The sequence below is a fragment of the Crassostrea angulata genome, chromosome 3 (genome assembly GCF_025612915.1).
Source record: "Crassostrea angulata isolate pt1a10 chromosome 3, ASM2561291v2, whole genome shotgun sequence".
NCBI lineage: Eukaryota > Metazoa > Mollusca > Bivalvia > Ostreida > Ostreidae > Magallana > Magallana angulata.
The window spans coordinates 6,855,915-6,879,977 of NC_069113.1; the positions used below are offsets into that span (position 1 = coordinate 6,855,915).

Here is a 24,063-nt window from a genome sequence, read left to right on the forward strand (position 1 = left end):
GTAACTATCAGAAAATACATTCCCTCACTTAACCTTGAACTGTAAGATATTTCTTCAGATCTAACATGATTTTAAAGAAGAATTACTTGCGAGTAACTTTATAAGAAAAAACTACAGAATGATATTGTTGTTCATCCCTCGGTGGCAAAATTACCCAATACAAAACATGTAATAGGTTATTCTTCACAGTCTACTGCAGCTTTAATCCAGCCAAACCAGGCAATTTATTGAACATGTACCACAAAAGAGAAACAGCCTCAAATACATCATCCATTTTCTGTACAGATTTTGCAAACACTTGATCACAATCATGGCTGCCGTTGTGACCAATCAACAGACACGCAAGAGGACTGAACACTATATACAACAAATGTCTGACAGAGGGACATTCTTTTTTGGCAGATATATATATATATATGGTACATTAGAGTCTTGTATTACAAGTAGATCTATGATGACAAGCCTACAAACAACAAAAAATGAAACACAAGGTTCACTGGCCAATACATAAAATAATGTATCAGAAATAGGGATACAGGAAGGAATCCATGCAGTCATGCTTCCATGGTAACTCACAATCGCCATGGTTACTTACTATATACTTGGCATTTCCTACTGTCAGCTTTTCAATTAATGAAAAAAATTCAAACTCAATAGAAAATAAAACATTAGTTTCAAGTAAATTAAGGGTAAAAAGTGCAGAGTGATTGAAAGTTGTACACAGCGGTGCTGTCTATTCTAAATGTGTTCTATCTCAATTCGTGCTTAGTTTTCTAGCAGCTTCAAGACAATTTTGTTGCAATGCATGATTATCAGTCAAACGATAATGAACTGTCCTCATATTTTCTGCAATTCTTAATGATGACTGAATCATTCTTTTATTTTTTTAAAGTTATCTTGAAACAAATTGATGACGTTGAAGCTACCAGCAATCATAAAGATCAATGAACATATTGCACCTATTGCATTCAGCTAAAACTGGTGCTAAAAAAATCATAAAACATAGATGTCTATAACTAAAGTTACAATAAAACATAGCTGCATGTCCTGCAATAAATACATTGTAGATAGGAGGGAGGACAGACTCAGACAAAGGAGTTACCTTCCTTGAAGACCTGGTTAACAACAAGTGGTGCCACTGGTTGTCATCAAAGCGATAATCACTGGGACTGACATCCACCTTGGTCTCACCGCCACCTAAATTAACAATGGCCATGATTGTTCCACTCCTCAAAGCAATGCTAATGTAGTCACTTTTTTCACCTGAAATATACATTTCATTTGTCATTATCTGGAATCTATAAAAAAAAATTTTGTTGTTACAGTCAAATGATATCTTGAATATATTTTTTTAATTAATAAGAATCTGTGACCAGTTTTTTTGTACTTTAATACAAAATTATTCTGACCTTATAAAGAAGGAATTTTTACCAAAATGCATGGAAACAAGTTTAATTTTCCACATTAGAATGATTCCATCGAAATAAATCAGATTTTTCAAACCTAACCTTTTGGAAGTCACAAAAACATGTCCTTAACATGGCTCATTTGCATTTGCAAACTTTGATCACAAATGCTAATGTAATTTCCTTTGTAGCAGTAGAGCTGATACATGTATTTACAGAAATAATATCTTTTTAATGAAATATCAGTGAACAGAATGTGACTTGAACCGCATCGAAAAATTCCCAATACTCAGATAAGAGTTTACAGTTACCGTCTCCTGCAAAGGGGTTTTATGAATAACAGCTATACTTTAATTGCATGCTTCTCCAGAACTTTACTAAAACAAGAGTACTACCAGCCATCCCCTGCACCCCCCACCCCAAACAAATATCAAGAATAGCGGACACTGACAAAGAGCAATTGCAGAAATTGAATGATGACATTCCATATTCTTTCTTCACGTGTAACAAAATTCATTTTCATGTCATAATAATCTTAAGATTCACACAATTAAATATATACAGTACTGTTTCTGAATCAAAGCCTTACGCAATTGCACAAAACCAACCAGAGCATGCAAAAAGGATAACTGATATGTCACAAAACCCAAAGATTTGTTTAATAATGTGAATGAAATACTTATGTTGATTCAACTAACAGATGCTGAACCTTCATAATAAAGAACATCGTCATCTCTGCCTGTCAGTGTGATTATACTTACTTTAAATTTTTGAATATGACTTGCTGCCATTTGTTTTTAATCTTGTATTCTAAATTTTGGTGAACATTCAATTTCCACTTGTCATAAACTTGTCAAGTTCCTGATTTTCCAAAGCTACATGCAAAACCTAATATATGTGACTCTATGTCAGTCAAAAATTAATTTAATGTCTCTAAATAATCTTAATTGTGATCCTTACATGTAGTACAATCTTTCAGTTTCATTTTCATTTGAATAGTTCTAGATATCTAATAAAATCTTGAACACAAATCTGTCTATTCAAGTTGGGAAATATTTAAAAACAATATATCATAGGGTGCTCAGCTCTGCTTTTTATAACGTTATCTACAAAGGCTTTCTATATCATTGAATTTTTTTTACTTTTTTCAAGATTTTGAAAATATTCAGTAAAAATCTGACATTGAATCTAGTAGTTTTCTCAGATTAAGAATGTTTTAGTGTCTGAATTTTATTCTTCCCTCTCAGCGTCAAGACATTTGATTTTTAACAAAGCTCAATTGTAGTCACCGAATGTGCTTTATTTGTTATGCCTGGAGGGCATGATTCTAAACCTATCAATTCTCCCCCGTCAAGCATCAGACATTAGATGTCATATTCGGATGTGCTTCATTATGCTGGGAGGGTATGAATCAGTACCTACCTGTATAGAACAGGAAGCCAGAGTGCTGCTCGGTCCGGAAATAGAACTCCACCCTGTCTGACTGGCTGCTGATGTGGTCGGTCCGTTGCGCCATAAAGTCGTAGAATATGTACTCTGACCCAAAGAAAGTCGCTTCTGATTTCTGGGTTTCTGTAGCAAAACATGAGAGTAACACAAAGTTGAAAAGAATACAATTTTTGTTCCATAGAACAAAGAAATGTTAAGATGATTATTTTTAAACAAAATTCCATACAAAGCACCAGATTTATGTAATTTGGAAGGATTTGTACAGTTTAATTTTTCACATGGATGTTAAAGTAAGGTGCTAAATTAGGGGCTATAAATTAAGGGCCATTTATTTATATATATATATATATTTAATTTGTTTTGGTATGATTTATTGAAAAGAAGTAGATTTTTTGTATCTACAAATAATTAAGACAAAAAAAAGTTAACTGCATAGTGAGAGCTGCTCCTTCAGATACTTGAACATTCCACAGCTTCAATCGTTTTTTTGATGCAGCAATTAAATGCACATTTGACAATGTTATCAGGTTTTCGCAGCAAGATACTGACTGACAGAATCATTTTTGTTGCTTTCTTTCAGATAAGAAACCTTTCAATGAAGCAACTTAATTCAAGTTCCCTCTTTCCAAAATGTAAACACTCCAAGATAGATTGCGTGGCATATTAATATTCCAGAATCAAAAATTTCATTCTTAAAGATACAGAGCAAGTCAGAAAATGAATTTCTGGAGATAAGACACTTCCTTTTAAACTGAGTCAACTTCTGGGAAGGCTGGAATTTTTTTTATTGCAACCCATGAGCCTCTTGTATTGTTGTCAGATTGGCATCGATGAGCATGGAAGAAAACATGAATTTTATGCTCTGATTTAATCTCATAGTTAAAGGAAAACTTCACCCAAAAGACTTATTTTGGGAAAACCATTTCCACGATTCTGCTTGCAGTTGAATTTTCAATTAAGTATCAAAAGTTATAGCTAGGTGTTCTCAGAAATTTACATTAATCTTATCTTTTTCAATGTCTGAGAACATGTTTACAGCTTAATTAAATATTCAATATTGGTTCGCCACACACAGATGTAATTCAGTGGGGAGCAGTGGGGCATAAGTGTCAATTCTTTTTGTAATTATTACACACATATGAATTATTTATCAAAATGAATTTTGTGAAAAAAGTTAATAGGATGTTGCATATACATTTTGATTTTCAATTATCACCATCTGCATCCAAGGAAAGAGCATTAATATTACAGAGATTCCTTCTACACCATGATATATTAAAGGAGATCAGATAACAGCATGTAGCATAACTATTGAAAACTTTCTTATTAATCTATTATTTATTTTTATGTCATAGCTGTGTCAAATTTCCAAATACGTGTAATGGTTTTAAAAGATTTGGCGCCATTGAGAATTTGTCAAAAAATGTTACAGTTTAAGAAAAGCGACTAGGAATTTTCAGTTTTACTCATTTTAAATTCATCTACCATTAAGTGAGTGGGATGAAGCATAATTAAAACAGAGAAAACTTTCCTGTATACAGTTTTTCATTGTTCTGTTGTAGCATTTTGTTTGTTGTTTAAGATCACATCAAGGAAGTTTCCTCTTGGGATGTCACCTATCTTTGGCAAAAGTTTTCAATTTTGATCTTCATTTGCAATTGGTGGGGTACAGCTTGTAATTGTTCGGCACATAAATGAAATACATGTACCAGTATTGATGAATAAAGAACCATTATTGTCCTTGTAAACACCCATGGTTATGTAGCTATGTAGACTGCCAATTCTGAAGGAGCTCTCCAAACTAGAGCAGCATGTGACCTTATTTTTACAATGACTGCAACACAGTACCACAGCTTTTACAGACTCACAGAAACAAAATCTCAGACAACCACATGGTCAGAATTTTTACAATAACTCAATGCATGGTTAATTTAAGAATTCTTGCAAACACTTTATACTTTAACACTACATATAGATGGGTCTTCAGTTTTACAGATTGATTTGCTTCCAGTAATGAGCGGGGGGACCTTCCTGGTTGCTTGAGGATCTACTTTTGCAGGATCACCCAAGCAACAAGCATACTGAGAGCAATTCATGTCCCCTTTCTACTAGCATTCCAATTTATCCCTCATCTGAGAGATGTCATAAAATGTGCTTAAAGTAACAAGGACATTGTTGATTGCAAGTGTAACCCCTGCTCACGTTGGATACCTATACAATTTTGTCATGGAGTCATCAATTTATCTTAAAGTACAGCTATTTGCTTCAATGTCACATGAACGAGGCTTGAATTTCTAGTACACAAATATAATTGTTCAAATCAAAAATCTTTATAAATCATCATATCCTTATCAATTAATTATGATGCTAGTCAGAACTTTCTACAGTGGGTCCTCTGACTTTCATATACTGCTTTGTAAATATTATGATTTGGTCAATTGATTCTACAGAGAAAGGACTCTATCAATCTGTGGAGCTTGATTTAATTGCGCTGTTTTCCCCTGTTTTTTAACTTTGTACCATTACAGCATTGTGACCACTGCGAGTTTGATGACAATTATTCCCCAACCAAGATCAAAGGCCCAACACCAGAGTAAATATAATTAGTATCCCTCGTTTTCTATGAACTCATGCTATACATTGGTGTGGTATTGATCTCGGTACCTCTATCACACCATCAGTGGCAGACTCGGTACAATTATTATTCCAGACCATTCTTATAATGTGAACATGCAGTGAACTTGTCTGACAAAAAATACAGAGTACAGCTCCTGAGGGACATTTTTTTTTTACAATTTACACCAGTTAACTGGTTAGTGAAGATCTTTTTATCTTGAAATTAATAAAACAGAGAGAGAGAGAGAGAGAGAGAGAACTTATCATAAATCTCAAATTTTTCCAATATCATCACTGAATCTCTATTAAGGACATTATTAAATCTTGAGATGAAATATGAGTTAATGAAAGGGAGAATGAAAATATATGTACCACATACTGCTAAGTAAAGAACACGTACAAGGCCATCCTTAAAAAAATGTTTATTTGAAATTGCCACCTTGATGCTTTTAGAATCAGGAGGGAGGGAGGGATTTTTTTTTTTCAAACTCAATTTTAACTAAATAGAATTACTACCGGGAGACAATTCCAAACAAACAATATCATTTTGGCCCGACCAACTCAAGACTAGAGCGAGATACAACATACCATATTTGTTTTGTTTTTGGTTGTATTATAGACTTGCAGTGAATCATAAGGCAATTTAATCAATAGAACATTTCTTACAGTAACATTTGTCATATTTTCCTGATGCCCACACATTTCGGAATCAAGAAAATAAGTTTGCCAAAAAAGTAACATATTCCACAATTCTCGAAAGTACTGTTTGTTACAAAACCCAATTACATACATGTACTTTCCTCGACTGCCAGATTTGCTGTAACCAATCAATTTCAGGCATTGTTCCTTGGCTGAACAAACACCCTGAATGGCATTTCTATTTCATTTCCCTTCGCTGATTGTGAAACAAACCCAGCTTCCCCTCTCTCAATCACTGACAAGACTTAATACTTCATGTTTCTAAAACAAATTTTTCTACCATATCTTCAAAACTAATCTAGTTTCTATGAGGATAGTGGAAGCAATCTATGCTTTGACTTTAGTCAACAGAAGATCTACTCACAATTTACGTTATCCGGAGGTGTAAATCCTGGTTCTCTTTGAAACGCATTAAACCTACATGTTAATCACGACATTACGCAATAAAATGGGATACAGACATTCAAATCTCCCCAAACCAATCAAGAAACATAAAAAACTCATGAATTGAAATAGAAGCTCTTACAGAACTACAGTACCGATCAGACCCAACCTAACACCAGAGTAAACCCCAACTAAACCCCGGGTTTACTTTTTAGGTTTACTTTGGGTTTACTCTGGGTTTACTTTTTGAAAATTTGGGTCCACTCGGGGTTTACTTTGGGTTTACTTGGATATTGCTTTTGAGGTCAACTGTACGCACTGAGGTGTGAAGCAGACCCGTCTTTTATCTTACCATCCTATTGCCTGCAATTTCTGCCCCTTGTATATTCCGAATACACAGTTAGCGTCTGTTTAAAGGGGTATACTTCTAACTAGGTTTACTCTCTGTGTCCACTCTGGGTTTACTTTGGGTTTACTCTGGGTCCACTCTAGTAAACCCGAAGTAAACCCAGAGTAAACCCAGAAAGTAAATCCTGGGTTTAGTTGGGGTTTACTTTCTGTTAGGTTGGGTCTGATCGGTACTGTACACGTATGTTGAGGAAACAGTTAAAGATTTGTCTAAATTTATTTAGTATTAAAAAACCCAAAATGGCATCCATGTATAAGTTTGAATACTCAAGGAAAGCTTAATTAAAGTAGCCAAAAGGCATGAATAGAAAACAATTAAGAAGACAACACTTTGCATGGTCAGTATTTATCATATTTATGGTCATAAAATTAACATTTTGGTTAGGTTAATGATGGATTATTTAGAAAACATCAACATTTATTTTGCACATCCATTTGGTTCAGGTTGATTAAATGACATATAACAATGTAGTCAAAATTTTTCCAAACAATTTATCCCTCCCAATGACTAATTGATGGTGCTAGCCAACCCTGTATTATTGTGAAAAAATAATAATTTGAAATAAATTTAACTACAGCTCCAGTTATATTGCTTCTTACAATTCAAATAAAATATTTCTATATTTATGTGCCAATTGATATTTAACAAAATCTGCCCTTAAGGTAGCTCCATACTCGTAAAATTCTCTGAGGAAAGTTGAAAAACCGAACTGATTTCGACTTAATAGACTTAAATGTCATCAATTGTTAGAAAAAATATACATGTCATCACACTTTTTGAGATGCCAAATAAACACAAACTAAAGCATATTTAAGCATTAGAAAAAATTTTTTTTTTTCTGTTAAAAGTAAAATCTTGTAGGCAGAAATTTGTTTTTCTTGTTTAATTTTAATGTCAACTTTATCAGAAAACTAAAATTACAAAAATATTTTAAAATTAATCGTTGGAATAAGAAAAACTATAGCATTTAGACATACAACTGAGAGAAAAGTCAGAAAAAGAGTTATTTCCCCTTTGCATAGATAAAATATATAAAAATTTGGAAATTAGTATAAAATTAAGTGCGAAAATATCTTTAACTTATCAATAATTCTAATTACATCCATGTGATTATATTCACATAAAATAAATAAAACTATCTTGCACTATTTTTAAAGGATTCAAAGTTTTACAAAAAAGTGTGACGTCACAGAACACTGGATCTACTTTAAGGTGGTATATGGGACATCTGTCGCTATTAATGTTGATAAAAGTACATTATAATTTAAATACTAGCTTTAACTGGTTAAGAATTTTCAAATTTTACAATATCTAACCAAAAAACATGTTTTAAAAATTTTGGGAAAGGTAAAAAATTTTAAATTCCCAGCTCATGACTTACAGTTTCGTAGTGATCCCTCTAACCTAATGCGCTACACTGTTAGATGACAATTTTGGGAAAGAAATTATTCATTAAAGCATACTTGATTGTATTATTTATTTTGTTAAAAAATACGTAACAGCATGGAGGTGTCCCATACCACCTTAAGCAGCTGCAATAACAACAAGAATTCATGCTAGATTATTAATCTCAAAGTCTTTGCTTAAAAGAAGACTTCCATACAATTCAATTCTGTTTTTGATTGGCTAAAAATAGTTTATATCTTTAAGAACTTCTTTGTCTGCATCATATAATAAAATTTACATCAAACATTTATCAATTTGCACTTCATTTAAATTTGAACAATTTCATTTTTATTCATGAACACAAATCATCTATTTTCAGGACAACTGAATAATAAGGTTTTATAAAGAATGGAGAGCCTTAAACTAGCCAGTTCTTGTAAACTTTGGTGGTAATTCAAATCATTCCTGTAGTGAACAAGCTCCAAGCAACCCGAGACAAAAGTATACTACTTTCCCATCAAATCAAAAAACATATTTAAGCTAGGATATAAAATAAATTCAACCCAAAGCTTTCATAATTCTACAGGGCCAATGGAGTTATTAGAAAATAAATAGATAATCCAATAAATAAAATCAGTTAATGGCTTCGCATGAAATGCAGCACAATTATAAGTTAGAAAAGCTTGGAATGATGAGAAGAGTCGATTAACTGTTAATACGGCAATATCACTTCTATATTGTTCCCGAACAATATTGGAGTTGGGCTGAGGACAATCAATCACTTGTACTTTGATGCAAAATCAAAAAATTCTAGCCGCCCCAAAAAAACCTGGGGAGAACACATACAATTACAAATCCATTTCATGCCATCTGATCACAAATGCGGTCTGGGAGAGCTTTCAATAGGTTTCCCATTTTTCAGCAATGTAAAATTGATTAGATGACAAATAAGATGAATTTGACAAGGAACTGTAGTTTTGGTCTACTCCAATGCTGAAGTTTAACATAATTGAAGCTGTGTTCGATATTAAATTGTTCTTTTCTTCAGAGTCCAAATCGTCCGAAAAAAGTAAAACGGATAAAATCGTTTATCCACTAAACAAAATTTTTCTCATCACTAAAATGTTTTTGATGCATGGGCCAAGCACATTATGACAGAAAGACATAAAAACAAAACAGATATTACAGAATATCAAACATTAAACCGCAGGAACGCAAAATTCAATATCACGACCATCAGGGTATTAGAAGGAAAATATTTCGAAATCATAATCGTAAAATGTAGTGGGCACATGCTGACATGCAACTCTGAGATAACCCTTGGGGAGGACTCTCTTAGGAAGAACAAACAAACCTATCTCTTACATCATCTTAATGAGAGTGCACCAGTGTAACTTTTTGATGGGATTAAGAGTTAATTTCATTGCATCTGTGATGATTAAGTTTAATACAGAAAAGTTCATTATTTTTCATCCGATAAATACTTCAATTTTTAGTAGCTAGGTTTAAATTTTGGCTTAAAGATGCCATATCTCAGCCTCTTCATTTTATTTCATCCAATCCTTTTTCAATTTGTATTTAATCTTTGTATCTGGTTTTAATTATCAATCTACCATCAAAATTAATTTTTTTTTCTTTTAATCTATAAAAAAACATTGAACAGAGGTGAAAATTCATGATAATTAGAGAAAGAAACTTAATAATAAATAATTAAAATACTTTCCGTGTGGGTTTTAACCATTCTGATATGAAAATATTACTGCGGACTCACCTGTTTCACAAAACTCTCCCTCATAGTCAGTTCTGCTGCAGTCACATTTGGTTTCTGTATCCATGGTAATGCAAACCCCTCCATTTTTACACAAGTCCTTTGTACAAAGACTAGTTTCGCCAACAATTCCAAAATGATCCAGCATCTCGGGTCTTATCAGCATTGCTCCACAGTTACTATACAGGACATTTCGGATATCGCCGTTAAAGAATGGCTGATATATGACGTGCTGTAAGGTCAGCTCAGATTGTCTATCTCGGTACTCAGAAGGAAGACCACCAATAAATACGGGGCTGTTCCTGCCCCGTCCAAACTCCAGGTTCTGTCCGTATAACTCCTGGGACACGGATAGCTGATCTACACTGAGGGTAACAGTTCTCCCCTGCCTACTGATGCTCACTTTATGCCACTGGCTATCATTCAGATTGTTACCTACATTTAACCTGACATGACTGCCTCCTAAGTTGACCTTCAGTTGCAGTGCCCCCACCAGGAGAGTTAATTCAAAATAGTCCCTATATACCCTGTCGTCCGTGTACATAAGGAGGGCGCTGGGAATGGAAGTTTGAAATTCAAAGGAAAGCGACCCATTTTGACACGGTTGCCATGCCTGGAACTTTGCATAGGAGGATAGTGAGCCTTCCAGGCTAAAGCTTGAAGTCCATGGCATCAAAACCAACAACAGGAAACCACTTAGAACACAGTTGGTGGCAGTTTGTGGCATCATTGTAAAAAGTTATTAGTGCAACCTTATTGATTGAGAGTCACTTTTTGGTCTAAATGATTTTAAAACACTTTAATATGACGGGAAAAATGCTTATCTCTATTTTCTTTAAATAGATTTGATGCTGAGTAACATTTCTTACTGTTTCAGAATAAGGAACCATCATCTACAAAACACCTTTACATTGCCTGGATCTTCCAGTTCTATCCATTTCAACCAGGGCTCGCTTATCTTGGAGAATCCTCTATGATCACAGAACACTGAAACTCCTGAGGTTGTTGTATCCGGCTGGTTCCTTCAGGCTTCAACTCTCGACATGGAACATAAAGTCCGATTTCCTGTCAGTGCAGCAGCTTCATCCAGCATTTTGTCTCTTTGCAGTGCATCAATTATTGACAGTTTCATACTACAAAGTAATGTACCTGCAAACATAAAACAGAACTACAGTCGACTGCTTCTTTAATCACTGTCAGTGTCATATGCACACACTATCTGTTACTCAATATCTCTAAAGAGTCATCGTTAGTGAATTTATATAATTAACAAGGTAGGAACACAGTAATTTAATGTTCAGTACTTAGGTAACAGACCATACAGATCTTTAAAAATATTATAACAAGCATCTCATAATATGAAATTGCTAAAATTTATTATACCACATTTATTGGAATGTCCAAACTTTATACAGATACCGGTAATAATTTTTTCAGTGATACAAAATTTTATTAGTTGACATTGAAATCAAATATTAAATGGCATGACAAGATTTAAAGAATGGGCAAAGCTTAAACAAATGATTACAATTCCAAATCACAGTGAGTGTATGCAGGTTAAAACAAAACTGAAATGGAAAAGATATTTATATTTCTTTATTTGTAGCAAAATAAAACACAACATTGGTCATTAAGATATATGAAGAATTCTTTGTAAAAGGCAAGTGTACATACTTAATTTAGGGTTCTCTCTCCTTTGACCCCCCCCTCCCCCACCACCACCATTTTTAGTTGTACGAATTGCATTCATTATTCCATCAATAACGATTCAAATTACATTGAACCAGAATGTAAAACAATACTTTTATTGATGCCTTAAACTCTAATAGTTAGTGAACAGGTTCTATGGAAAATAGGCCAACTTGGGAGTAAAAATATCCTCCAAAAAATATAGTAGGCTCGTGTGTTCCAATGATTAACAAATTGTGAACCGTGATGGACATTTATTACTTTTTGTAGGATTGGGGATCCAGTCTACATCAGCCATTGTTCCCAACCTCCAGAGGGAAAACTGGGGCTTTAGCTTACCCTCTGCAGCGCTCAGTCTAAAAATGTCAGATTGTCTATTGATCCTGAGATTGGACTTCTCTCAATTCTTCCTTGGTGCAAGATGTCAGATTCATCAAGAGGTTTGGGTTATTAGATTTCCCTTAGAAATTAAGGATAAATCATTTTCACCAACGATCCTGAATGGTGTAAACAAGGCGCATCATACCATTTTGTGATCTGCAAAGAAATCAAGAAATCTCTGTCAAAAGCACTAGTGGAGAAGGCAGTAAAACTCGGACTGGTCCGAAGCTAAAGAACTCAACTAATTCCTCTTTTAAAATATATTTGCAAATTCTAAATTTGATTAGAGAAGTCAATGAAAAGTTTTTATTCACACAGCAATATTTCTTGATGTTGCAAGTGTGAGAAGAAATGGGGAAGTTGGAATGCTAGCCCTGATGACGGCTGATGGAGTCGGATCCATATTCTCCGCACCAGCCAATATACTGGAATGCTTAGACATATCCATAAGTGACAGTCTTATCACATCTCAAAATTTCAGCATATCAAATATCTGTGTCACTATTGATTAGCTAGATATGTACAGTGTAACCTTCAATTTTCCATGCAATAATCTAGCCGTCTTACACACTTGAATTACGTTCTTGTAATCCTCACAATTCACTGGGTATAGTGTATAAAAATTTAGCTCTTCAAAGAAAGTGAATCACACCGCAGATCATTACTTCTGGATCAATTAAGAAAGACAATTGATCCTAGAATAAGTTTTATCACAAAAAAATCAGCAACCAAAAAATTGTGCTTTTATGAAGAACTAATTCATTGTGGCTTATATAGTTGATAATTAAAGCCAACTAAATTTACATGCAGTGGAGAATGGGATTCCATATCAATTACGAGAGAAGTTTTATGAGATATAAACACACTAGCTGTTGTTATCTTTTTTATACAATAGTCATAATGTAAATCACATAGCCATTATTTTTCACTGCATTAAATATATGTACCATTAGGGAATCTAACCCAGGAACATGCTTTTATTTCCATTAACGGTAAACCATGTTATTTGGTTCAAGTAACGTACATTATAAAATTAAGGTACATGTACTAGCAACATAATCTGCTATTTAACAGAACATTAACAATGCAAATTCTGTGTATTTGAACACTCATGCGTACATATTATTTTCAATAATTAGTGATTATCAATGTTTATTATTTTGTCAATTTTTAATGCAAGTGTTAATGAAAAATTAGGGCACGGAGTTCACACAATACATGTTAAAAAATGATTTATAATCTAGAGTATTAATTGATTTAAAAAAGATAATATTTTATAGACTTAGAAAACATAGTACATGTATATACCTTTCCCTAGAACTAACCGAAAAGAATTTCATTCCATTATAAATGAAACTTACGTAAAAATAATATACCTTTTAAGAGATCAAATAATGCAAGTTATAGAATCTCAATACAAAACATTAAAGCAGCGCAAAACTGAAACCACAGAGAATGAGAAATGTGGTGAGCCTTACCGATCAGTGAGAATTCTAATCCTTACTCAATCAATGATACTCCAGTACAGAATCAAATACTATTTACTACCATGTAAAACAAATGTTGACAGACCCAGTCTGTGATTGGATGAATCGGAGGATGCTAGGAGTATAGGACCTCTTCTATTGACCCCTGCTGACTATACACACCAGTCAGAGTCTCGTAGCCACGATATTATAACTGAGTGACTCCTCACCATCGTAAGCCCGTGTAGAAAGCAGACAAGTTTTTGCCAATACCATTCCCTGGTATATACAGGGAATAAATCAGTATTGGAAACTCACTTAATCTTGCATAAACAGTCTGCAATATCAATCAGGAAATCGGTAGATGATGTATGAACCCCTTCGCCAGCTCTCTCTCACAATCTACTCTGTCTACAGCAGAGATGGTCGTAAAATACCTGCCTCTGACAATTAATTGTTAATTAAACAAACCTACAGCTCGAATCACCTGCTCCGTAAGTACATCTTCTTTCAACATCAAACAGGAATCAATACTTATTTTTCCCTAAGTCTCCTGTATTTAACAGTCATCTTTCAGCCCCCGAGATTTCAATTGATATTTTTTCCCTGCGTTAAATCTGTAAAGTTTTAGATTTAAATCATATCACGTTTCTGGCAGATGATGTCAACAGATATCATGTTATGTCACACACTTAATCAATGGTGAGGCTTAGACAATAACCAAATCCCACGAGAATTCCGTCTGATATTCTCTACAAGTATATGGTACATAAAAATTGGGGTTTTCATCTTGTACGCACAAATCAAGAGGAATTTCCAAATTGAAAAATGTGAACTTTTAAACACAAAATACAAAACTTAATTCCAATCAAAGCTTTCTTATCATTTAATAAGCAGATTTATGTTGCATGCAGTTTTTGGTTAATGTCATGAACACAAAAGCTGAAAGCCATTTCTATTTTTCTGGAATATTAGTTTTTTTTTCTAAATATTCATGCATAATTCATTATTATTATTAAAACATAATCCATGTTAATACTTAGGACCTAGGTTAAAATGTCACTTAAAGCCTGATTAAAAAAACATGAAAAGTGGTTGGATTGGTAGACCCTATTCAATATTTGATTGTGTCACACCTGTCGCAAGAGTACATACTTAGAGAATGACGTTTTCTGTAAAAATAAAACTAGGTTATAGCTAGGAAAGTCTATGCTTATAAACAGTGAAAGACTTTTTTAAAAAGTGAAAAATGTTTCAACAAGTATTATATCTGTATTAATTTGGTAACTATCTAACATGACTGTCCCTAATGTAATTCAGTTTTTCTATCAAGTACAAAAATTATAGTAGGAATCATGCTCCTTATTATAAAATAAACAAAAATTTCATGTGGATGATATTAAAAGGCATCATGACGTAAGGATGATGTCAATGTCTATGAATGTATATAATGATTTGTTCAGCCAATCAAATGGCACTTTATGTACCGAAATTGAGTTTATAATACTTCTCAGTGTTTAATATGACACTAGAGTACTTTCATCCATTAATTGACCAAGCTTCCACTAGATTGAAACGACACTCAAACATTAACAAATGCTACATTTTGTGCAATTTTCATTGCCAGCTAGTCAATATCCATTAAAAACATTAATTTAAAGTACATGCATTTTAATGATTAATGATTGTAGGTTATTCAAAAACTTATAAGGCACTGTAAAGTGAGCATTTTTCTGATGGAAATTGAACCATCCATACAATAAATTTCATGTTCATCACCCTGCAACCTAGCTTAAAAGCTTTAGAAATAAAAAGTCTATATAATTTTTGGATCTAATAAAATGTTGGATAAATACCTCCAATTACTATGTCTTTCTCTGATCTTTTATAAAGTTTATTGGAAACTCGTTCAGATAAACAATTAAAGAAAAGATTTTTTTAAAAATAATATATGGTCATAACATAAATGTTTCACTGAAGGAATCGCTGAAGAAATTAGATGGTACAGCCCTCTTTCCTCTTGGGTCTTTCAATTTACAGACTAAGGAAAACAGAAAATCTGCTGTACTATTATAATTGTAGTTCTCCCGCAGACAAACAGAGTGGGAACAATAGCGTGAAAGACCAATATTTAATAGACCGATTTCTGTATATTTACTCAAATAGAAAGCAATTGTTGTATAACTATCTGACTCGGTAACTCCTAAAGATGGATTGCATTGTTCGAAAAATAAAACAGTTTAGCGGTATTGATAAGAAGAGTTTCTATAATTCAATACACTGTACCCACGCACTGACGATGGTTCAACAAAGATTATATCAAGTGCAAATTGAACTTTTTTGAATTAGTATGAAAATACAGCATGCATTTGCACTTAAAATAAAGACAGAATGATTGTACCACCTTAATGAAAGTTTTTAGCACACTTTTCTGGTGAAAAAAAAATTGGAGCACTTCTCTAAGGAAAAAGAGTGAAAAAATTTAGATTCATTAACGAAATAAAAGTGTGAAAATAACCCGCTTTTAAAAGGATTGTAAGTACTTTAAACACTTTTAATTCTATCTTAAATGTTAGTATCTCATTCATTATAACACATTTCAAACCTCAAAAATCTCTCTTTTTTTTTTTAATTTCAGTGTTTAATTTAAGAATTACTTTTAAGGAAGTAGTTAAGAATTTTCTTTAGCTTTCTTAAATGTTTGGTAGAATTGCAGGTTTTTCTTAAAATGAATGGCTTGGATGAACTAATTGATTTTCTCGGATTGATCGTATGGTACAGCACGACAATACTAAAGGGACAAGGCATGTACAGAAATCAAATTTACTAGTGATGCCTAGAGAAAACCTGTCTTGAAGTCTATTATCAGAGCCCAGAGCCAAGTTTTTTGTCATGCAACCCACGTCTTGGAATCTTTAGACCCAAACTCGACGGCAGAACGAGCTGCAAACAAGCTCGCCAAGTCCAAATTTAAGGCTACATATTGATCAAACACAGACAAGAGGAAGAATTTACACTGCACAGTCAGGCAACATGGACCTTGGTACCAAGACTTGGATAAAAGCTTCCTCTCAATGTAATTACTACTGTTTCATCACCAGCTATCCTTCATCAGGACAACAATACTAGATATACAGTGATAAAACATGGAATCACTTGTAATATAGTAATGTAATATGATGGAGAGCGCTTTTATCAGAATGTTCACATCTTCTCCAAAACACCATAAATTTACATAAACATTATCAGAATCATAACAAAATCATAAAAGTACACTCTGGACTATAGTGTCTAAGAAATGATACATAAATATTGTTCCCTTCTTGTAGCTCCTCAATTGTTACAGTAAATTAAGATCTAGATTTAGAGATAAGAAAAAAAAAGATATGTACATGTATTCTACTGTAAATATTTCTTTACTATGATATTTTATGATCATAGCCAACTTTTCATTTCATTTGATTTTGATACATAGGCTTAAGGTCTTTCGATTGTCGCATGACCTCATTGGTAGCATTCCGGAATATTTTACCGTTACCAGTTTTAATATTAGTGTTATATGATGCATGGTTTTACCAGTATTTCTTGATTTAACTTGTGTTTCATACATTTTAAGCTATGTAAAGTGAAATGACACAAATGTTTAACAATTTATAGAGAGTAGTTTGAGTTGAAATCGCTGAATTCAATGAAAAACTGATAAAACTGTACATAGGAAAAGTAGACAGAGACTACAATTCATAGTTTCTACATGGCAAGGTAAACATTTCATTGCAGATTTCGATAGGAGATATCATGAGTTACAAATGTACCAATTTTTAGTGAGTTTGAACCATTATTTCAAAAGTTATAGACGTTTTATGTTGCTAAACTGTACTTATTCATGGTTGAAAAATTGTATCAAAATGCACTCTAAATGTGATACCTTTCATACTGGAATGGCCTTAAAATGTTAAAATACATAAAATAAAGGATTGCTACTAATTTCTTTAAAAAATTGCCTTATTATATAGAAATCAGTAAAAAAAAAAGTGATGTTTGATTGGTGAGCAGTCGTCACTATAATTGCCCTGATAGTGTACCTGTGTTGGCTCCTACAGCATGAACAAAATATTTGCAACATACCGATATTTTAGTTCATTTTGAATGTTTATATATCAATCTTCAAATTTAAACAAATATTACCGGGTACATGGATTTAACCATAAAAACATCAAGGGTGGAGAAACCTTAAGTATCTGATCTGTATAAATGTTCAGATTGTGTTCACGGCCAACAAGGAACTGAGGGGTTAGTGTTAAGTTATCAATCAGTGAATTACAACAGTTTTGATTATACATAGAGGTTTCAAAATAAAAAATCACATCCAAAAATGTGAAATTGCCAACTGATAAAATTCCACAGATTCAATCAATATGTCCATAATGAAAAATGTGACAAACCCAATTAAGGAAGGTATATGGTGCAACATCGTTTACGAAAATTACCTCTGCATAAAAATAATTGATAGCTAGAACCATTTTAACAAGAGCTTGGTCTTTGGGTAGTTGTGTCAAACGGGATTGTGATGTTGGCCTGTCTATTTCATTGCTGGTCACTCAGCAATGTCTCTTTGAAATTAACAAGATTTATTTGGCATATGAGCTAAGACTAGGCAATCTGAGAACATTTTACTCAAAACCAGGTCGTTTTGAACTTGTTTTGATGCATGATATAGATAGTTACGTCTTATCGAAAGTTCATGGTCTTGTAGAAATCGTTCTAGCTATCAATTATTTCTTGAAAAGTCAAACATTATAGTGATAATAGCTAGCAATGCATCACTTTCCAGCAGCAAATATTGCTACCTTTCCATTTCATTTCTAGACTTGTTACAGTCTACCAGTTCTCAGAAAGGTGTCATTTATAAAGTTCACATACTGACAAACAGCCTTTAATGAAACCAAAATACCAACCACCTTAACTTAGTCTGTCATGAACGAACACATATGTTTTTTTTTACCAGTTTTTTTTACCAGGTGTTATAATGGCTTTGTTTATGATCAATGATGACCAAATATTCCCCAAGACCTTCGAGACCAGCTGCCAGGATAAAAAAAGGCCAGCAGTAATGTCATATTACATCACCCAATACCCTCCCACCTATGATTGCAGCCTCCATTATTGATGAGACAGCCCTGCCAATAGCTGTTGTTACAATCCATACAAAGTCTTAGCAAATACATCAAGGCTCAACTAAAACTACTGAAATCTGACTGAAATAGACCCAAATCGCAGTAAAAAAAAAAAGGATTTTCGGTAAATTACACCGTATTTCACTGATTAGAGACTAAACGTTTCATCTGCTTTTACAGATGTATTTGAAATTAACACACAACCAATGACCTGAGTCTCTAATTATGGTTTCTAGACCAGATCATTAGTCTTAATTACCACAGACCAATGTGAAGATCACTGCCCATCTGGTCAGAATCCAATAATGATCTTCCTTGTTGTACAACAAATCAATATTTGTGTCAAAGTATATACACACATGAGATTCCTGGTTATTTTAAGGTACAGTACTAGAAAATGGATAATTAGGCTCAGATAATGAAGAAATCATGACTACTGTCTTAGCAAGAGTACTCATGCCTAAGACATAAGTACAAGCACTTATAGTCACACTTTACAGCCCCTCAGTTCCTTTCGTGTGCAATGAATGCACAGATTATGCATCTACCTGGAGGTCAATAAGACCATGATCAAAGACATACATGTACATTGTGCATTAAATAAAGTCAGGGTTTTGAGATTTCGTGATACAATCTGCAAAGAACCAAGACCAAGCAACATGTACTGTATAGACAAAATAGTGCATTTCTGTCAGGGAACTTTCCCAAAATAAAATGGTTTCACAGGAATTGCTCTGACAAAATGTTAGAGTTCTTCTCTTTAATGGCTATAAAACAACTGAGTTAGTTCAAAATTCCCCCAAAAATTCCCATTTCAAAAGAGCCAAAATTCACAAATTACAGTGTATAAAATATCTAAAAGCAAGTAAATGCTTTCAAAGAATTAAAGGACATATTCCAGATCAGGTGATATATATGGTATCTTAAAAACACAAAGCTTCTGAACAAGCAGTGAATTTTTCTCTCTATCAAAATTAAATTTCCTACAATCTGTTCAAGTAAATTTGCACATGTTAAAAAAGAGAAAGTGAGGGTCTTGGGTAAAAACAGAGCATAAAGCTAGCAAAGAGGATGCTTATCAGATCCTGCTGTCAACACCCATAAACATAAAACGCCCCTAACCATGCTAATGTCTTCAGAATTTTGACAAGATAAGCAGTCTCAGAGTCAATCCAACACTTGTCAGGCCAGGAAATGTGATTTTGCAATTGGAAAAGATTTCTCTGTGTGCCCAGCGTTCCACAGACCCATCATAAAGCCCCCTTTTTTCATTAAATGTTAACACCTAATTGTCTACATTTCTAGGATTTCAGACATTAAACCTTTGATTGTTGACAGCATTCATAGTGTATTAAAGGGGGTTTTGTCCGACTCTAGATAGGCATCATAAAGGTGTTGTGCACATCTTCAGAATATAATATATAATAACATATTAGCTACAGAAGGGATAAGGAGAAAACCAATTCTGACTCCATTCATAAAACACGCCACCCAGAAAACATGCTTCGTTAAGCTTGGCCAAGTTTTTATGAATCGTCACTCAACCACCTTAGTTCATCAAAACAAACTCCTGAGGAACTGCATTCTCCATTGTACTGACTGGACCTTACAAATATCACATCTTGATGTCTTCTAACAGAGAAGCCATCTTGGTGCACTACAGTGATGTACACCAGATATTAAACAGATTGTAAAAACGACCTTGAAGGTGTCCAGTTCTTTGTCAAATCAACAAGTGTTTTCAGTTTATACGGCAATCTGTGGCAGTTACCGTAATATTAATGGACTTTTGATTGCAGGTCTATTCCAAGATTCTGGTGATTCATCTCGAACTGAACCATGTAAAATTTGTCATACTGTACTTGTAGGAGCACATAACAAATACTGGAATTTTCATAAAATTCAAAGGTCAAAATGATATTATTTCAACTCCTTTCATTATAAGGCAATATCAGGTCAGGCAAATATTTTGTCTACAGATAATCTGGAATCAGAACTATAAATCATTGAAAAGATGGCCTTCCCAAACACAATGTACAGGATGAAAAGCATCTTAAACTCTGGACAATGCTTTGACCTTAACTTATGACCTTGCAATTAACGCATCTTTTGTTAAAAAAAACACACTTTTAGTTGAAATATAAGGCAGATAAGGCCAAAGGAAGAAAACAGTATCCAGATAAAGATTTTGCACAGATGTCTGCTATTACCTTGATATTGGACCTAGAAATTTGGTTCAATGCCTATGCAGACCACTTACCTACAAGCAGTCTTTTGTTAAAGGCCAATTTAGGTTAGGCTAAATGTCTTAATTAAGGTATAATTAGAATTATCATATTGTTAACAGCAGAATTAAATTTCCTTCCATGCATAATCTAGAACAGTATCATAGCTTCATGGAGTTTTGGACAGCTAACATCATGATGTACTAAGATTACCAGCAGCATACCTCATGGTTTACAGAGGCTGCAGCGAACTATCGACATTGCCAGCTCACCGGTCCTGGGCTATTGACTGGTTGTTGAGTGGAGCTAGGACTGTCGATTATTACTGGGTTTGCAGTTCCTACTCAGCTTAAATGTCCCACTAATTGCTTTCTGATAACTACTGGCAAGCATTTTCTCCCAAGAATTCTGGCGTCAATTAAAACTATTTTGGAATCTGGAATTGTGATAGTCACTGTGATAATTTGGAATCTGCACATTAGGAAATACAATGTCACACCTCAATGATATCTATATCATAGTCATTTGAATATTGTAAAAGTTGCTTTCACTACCATTTTACAAAGCATTCAAATTCATTCATCAAAACTTTCTTCTTCCTCACTCACTCCTGGCACCCTTCTCTCTCTCTCTCTCCTCTCTCTCTCTCTCTCTCTAGCTCTCTCTCTCTCTGTAACCATTCTTGAAAAAATCTCTTAAACAGAGTATATATGATATATGATACCATATTAAAAGAGAGCAAGATTATTTTTGAACATTTTATTTAAAAAGAGGCCTTTGGTTCTGAATATGCAAAATTTATTGATGTTCTAGTTAAATTGGAAATTGGGGAGAAAAAATAACTAGGTAACATGCTAAAAGTGTACAGTAAATCATATCAATCAAGTAAATCAATTTGATTTGATTCACTTTTATATTTAAATTAATTCACATATTCAGCAAAATTTATTTAAAATTATTATCAACATTTCAACTGATATTGTCTTTCTGAGGAAGGGAAAATTAACAGATAAAATGCATACTTTATGCTAAGAAAAGGGCCAAAATTCTAATCCAAATTACATGTAGCTGTAGAAAAATTACTGGTATAATGGATTTTACTCTCTGAGTTCTCTTTAATACTGACTTTAAAGAATAAGACAAATAAGAGAGCTTTAGTCAGCTTTGGAAAGATATATATGGATCTTGACTGAAAGAAATATTTTCATTGATCACACAGATGAATTTTTAACAATTGTTACAATCAAATTGAGATATGCACATGCATTCCTTATTGATTGGAAAATTAGTTACAAACACTACCTATCCAGAGAAATCGGGTACACTATAATATATGCAATATTTTGCAAAAAAAAAAATGACAAAAATCAACAGCTGGTATTTTTTGCATAAATTACCAACAATTAAAATTCAAGTTATATGCACATCTCTGATGTACTGGTATTTTCAATTGATCTGTGAATTAAAAAATTCCTATCTTGAAAACTTCAGGAGGAGTTATCCCTACAAAAGGGGTACCCTCTTGGAAGCTGCCCGCCCACCATATTCAACATTTCTCAATAACTTGATTTTTCCCATGGAAAACCTAGTTGAAAATTACTGGTAAGTTAAAAATAGCCTTGGTGAGATGAGAGGAGAGATGTTATTTCTCGACCTTTATTTCTTGTCGATTACATATGTATTATAATCATATGAATTCCATTTTGTTTTGATATGTTGACAGTATAGAGAAGTACAAGTTAAATTAATAAAGAAGTAATTTGGGGAAGTATCTCCACCTACATGTAGCTTTTGAAATTCATGATAGTTAAGAAAAATTTGCTGTTATTTTTTTCAGCTATTCGTAAAAATTTATTATATATATTTAAAAAACTTCTATGACGTCACCCATTGTATTTAGTCAACGTTTATTTTCACTATTCAACCAGCAGATGTTGGATATATAAATATCCAACTGATAGGAGTTGGATATTTTTAATATCCAACCGTCAATCAGTTGGATATTCAAATATCCAACTGGGCATTAAACAAAGAAAACTGAAATAATGTTGAAACGTGTATTTCCAACATGAATCCATGTTTATAAAACAGAATTTTGTCATCCATAAATGTATATCCGATAAGTCACGAATAATTTTTTTGCAGAAATTTCTCCTTTTCTTAATTTTGATACATTCGGGATCACATATAAATCACTTTCATAAACTTTTAGACTTCCTCTTTAAACCTTGAACCATATCACTCCTTCGTATTAGTTTAACAATATAGGAAATATTGTCGCACTATGACTTCATAAGACTCCAATCAATTTTTCAGTTAAATCATCGTCTGTTAATTGACGTCAAAATTCTGTTTTTTCCTTTCTCCTTGCAAGTTTAAAATATCATTCATTCAAACGGTATCCATGTCTTTCCAGGAACTGTGGATCTCTATATACATTGTACAAGTGTCTACTTTGCGTTAAAAAATTCATCTTCTGAATCTATGTCTGCTCAGTACAGCGGTATGGTTTTCTATAACATGCGCACCTGTTCACTCGTCCATGATTAAAAAGGTGGGTTTGGTTAGGCTATTGTGTATGGTATTGCTGGAATTATACTTTTGTATGACATCACAGTTGGATATATGAATGGGTCAATGCTTTTTAGAGGCTCAAATGGGGGAATTTTTTTAAGTAAGATAAATAACTCGATAGTGTTAAATAGTTTAGAGAAAACATCCCCTCCTCGGGCCTTCGGCCCTCGGAGGGAATGTTTTCTCTAAACTATTCAACACCATCTCGTTATTTATCCATTACATACATTGTCAATGTACTATATATATGTACATGTGCCATACCATTATTTCAATCTTAACAAAGCCTTTCGGGTGAGCCTAGTTATATCTACCCTAAATATTTTTATGAAATATCTTGAATGAAGTTTTATAACTTAAGCTTTCACGTTGTACCACTCACTTTATCGCAAAAATGACCAAAAGTCATGCAAACTTGAATTGTACTTGGCCTCGTA

General features: G+C 33.4%; 1 protein-coding gene across 14 annotated transcripts in view; it reads right to left on the reverse strand.

The window, feature by feature from the left end:
- LOC128176649 (neurexin-1-like) overlaps positions 1–24,063 on the reverse strand; it is a 48,249-nt gene that overhangs the window by 23,154 nt on the left and 1,032 nt on the right. For 11 of the 14 annotated variants that reach the window (XM_052843125.1, XM_052843122.1, XM_052843130.1 and 8 more), the window contains exons 2-6: positions 12,146–12,343; positions 10,121–11,266; positions 2,829–2,978; positions 1,103–1,263; positions 596–622 (exon numbers count right to left, since the gene is read on the reverse strand). In XM_052843125.1, coding sequence (XP_052699085.1) covers positions 596–622; positions 1,103–1,263; positions 2,829–2,978; positions 10,121–10,847 — 1,065 coding nt within the window. In that variant the 5' untranslated portion in view covers positions 10,848–11,266; positions 12,146–12,343. Of the gene's footprint in view, positions 1–595; positions 623–1,102; positions 1,264–2,828; positions 2,979–10,120; positions 11,267–12,145; positions 12,344–13,665; positions 16,120–21,276; positions 21,623–24,063 lie in introns of those variants that run through there. The other 3 variants (XM_052843120.1, XM_052843119.1, XM_052843124.1) reach the window with 3 other exon arrangements.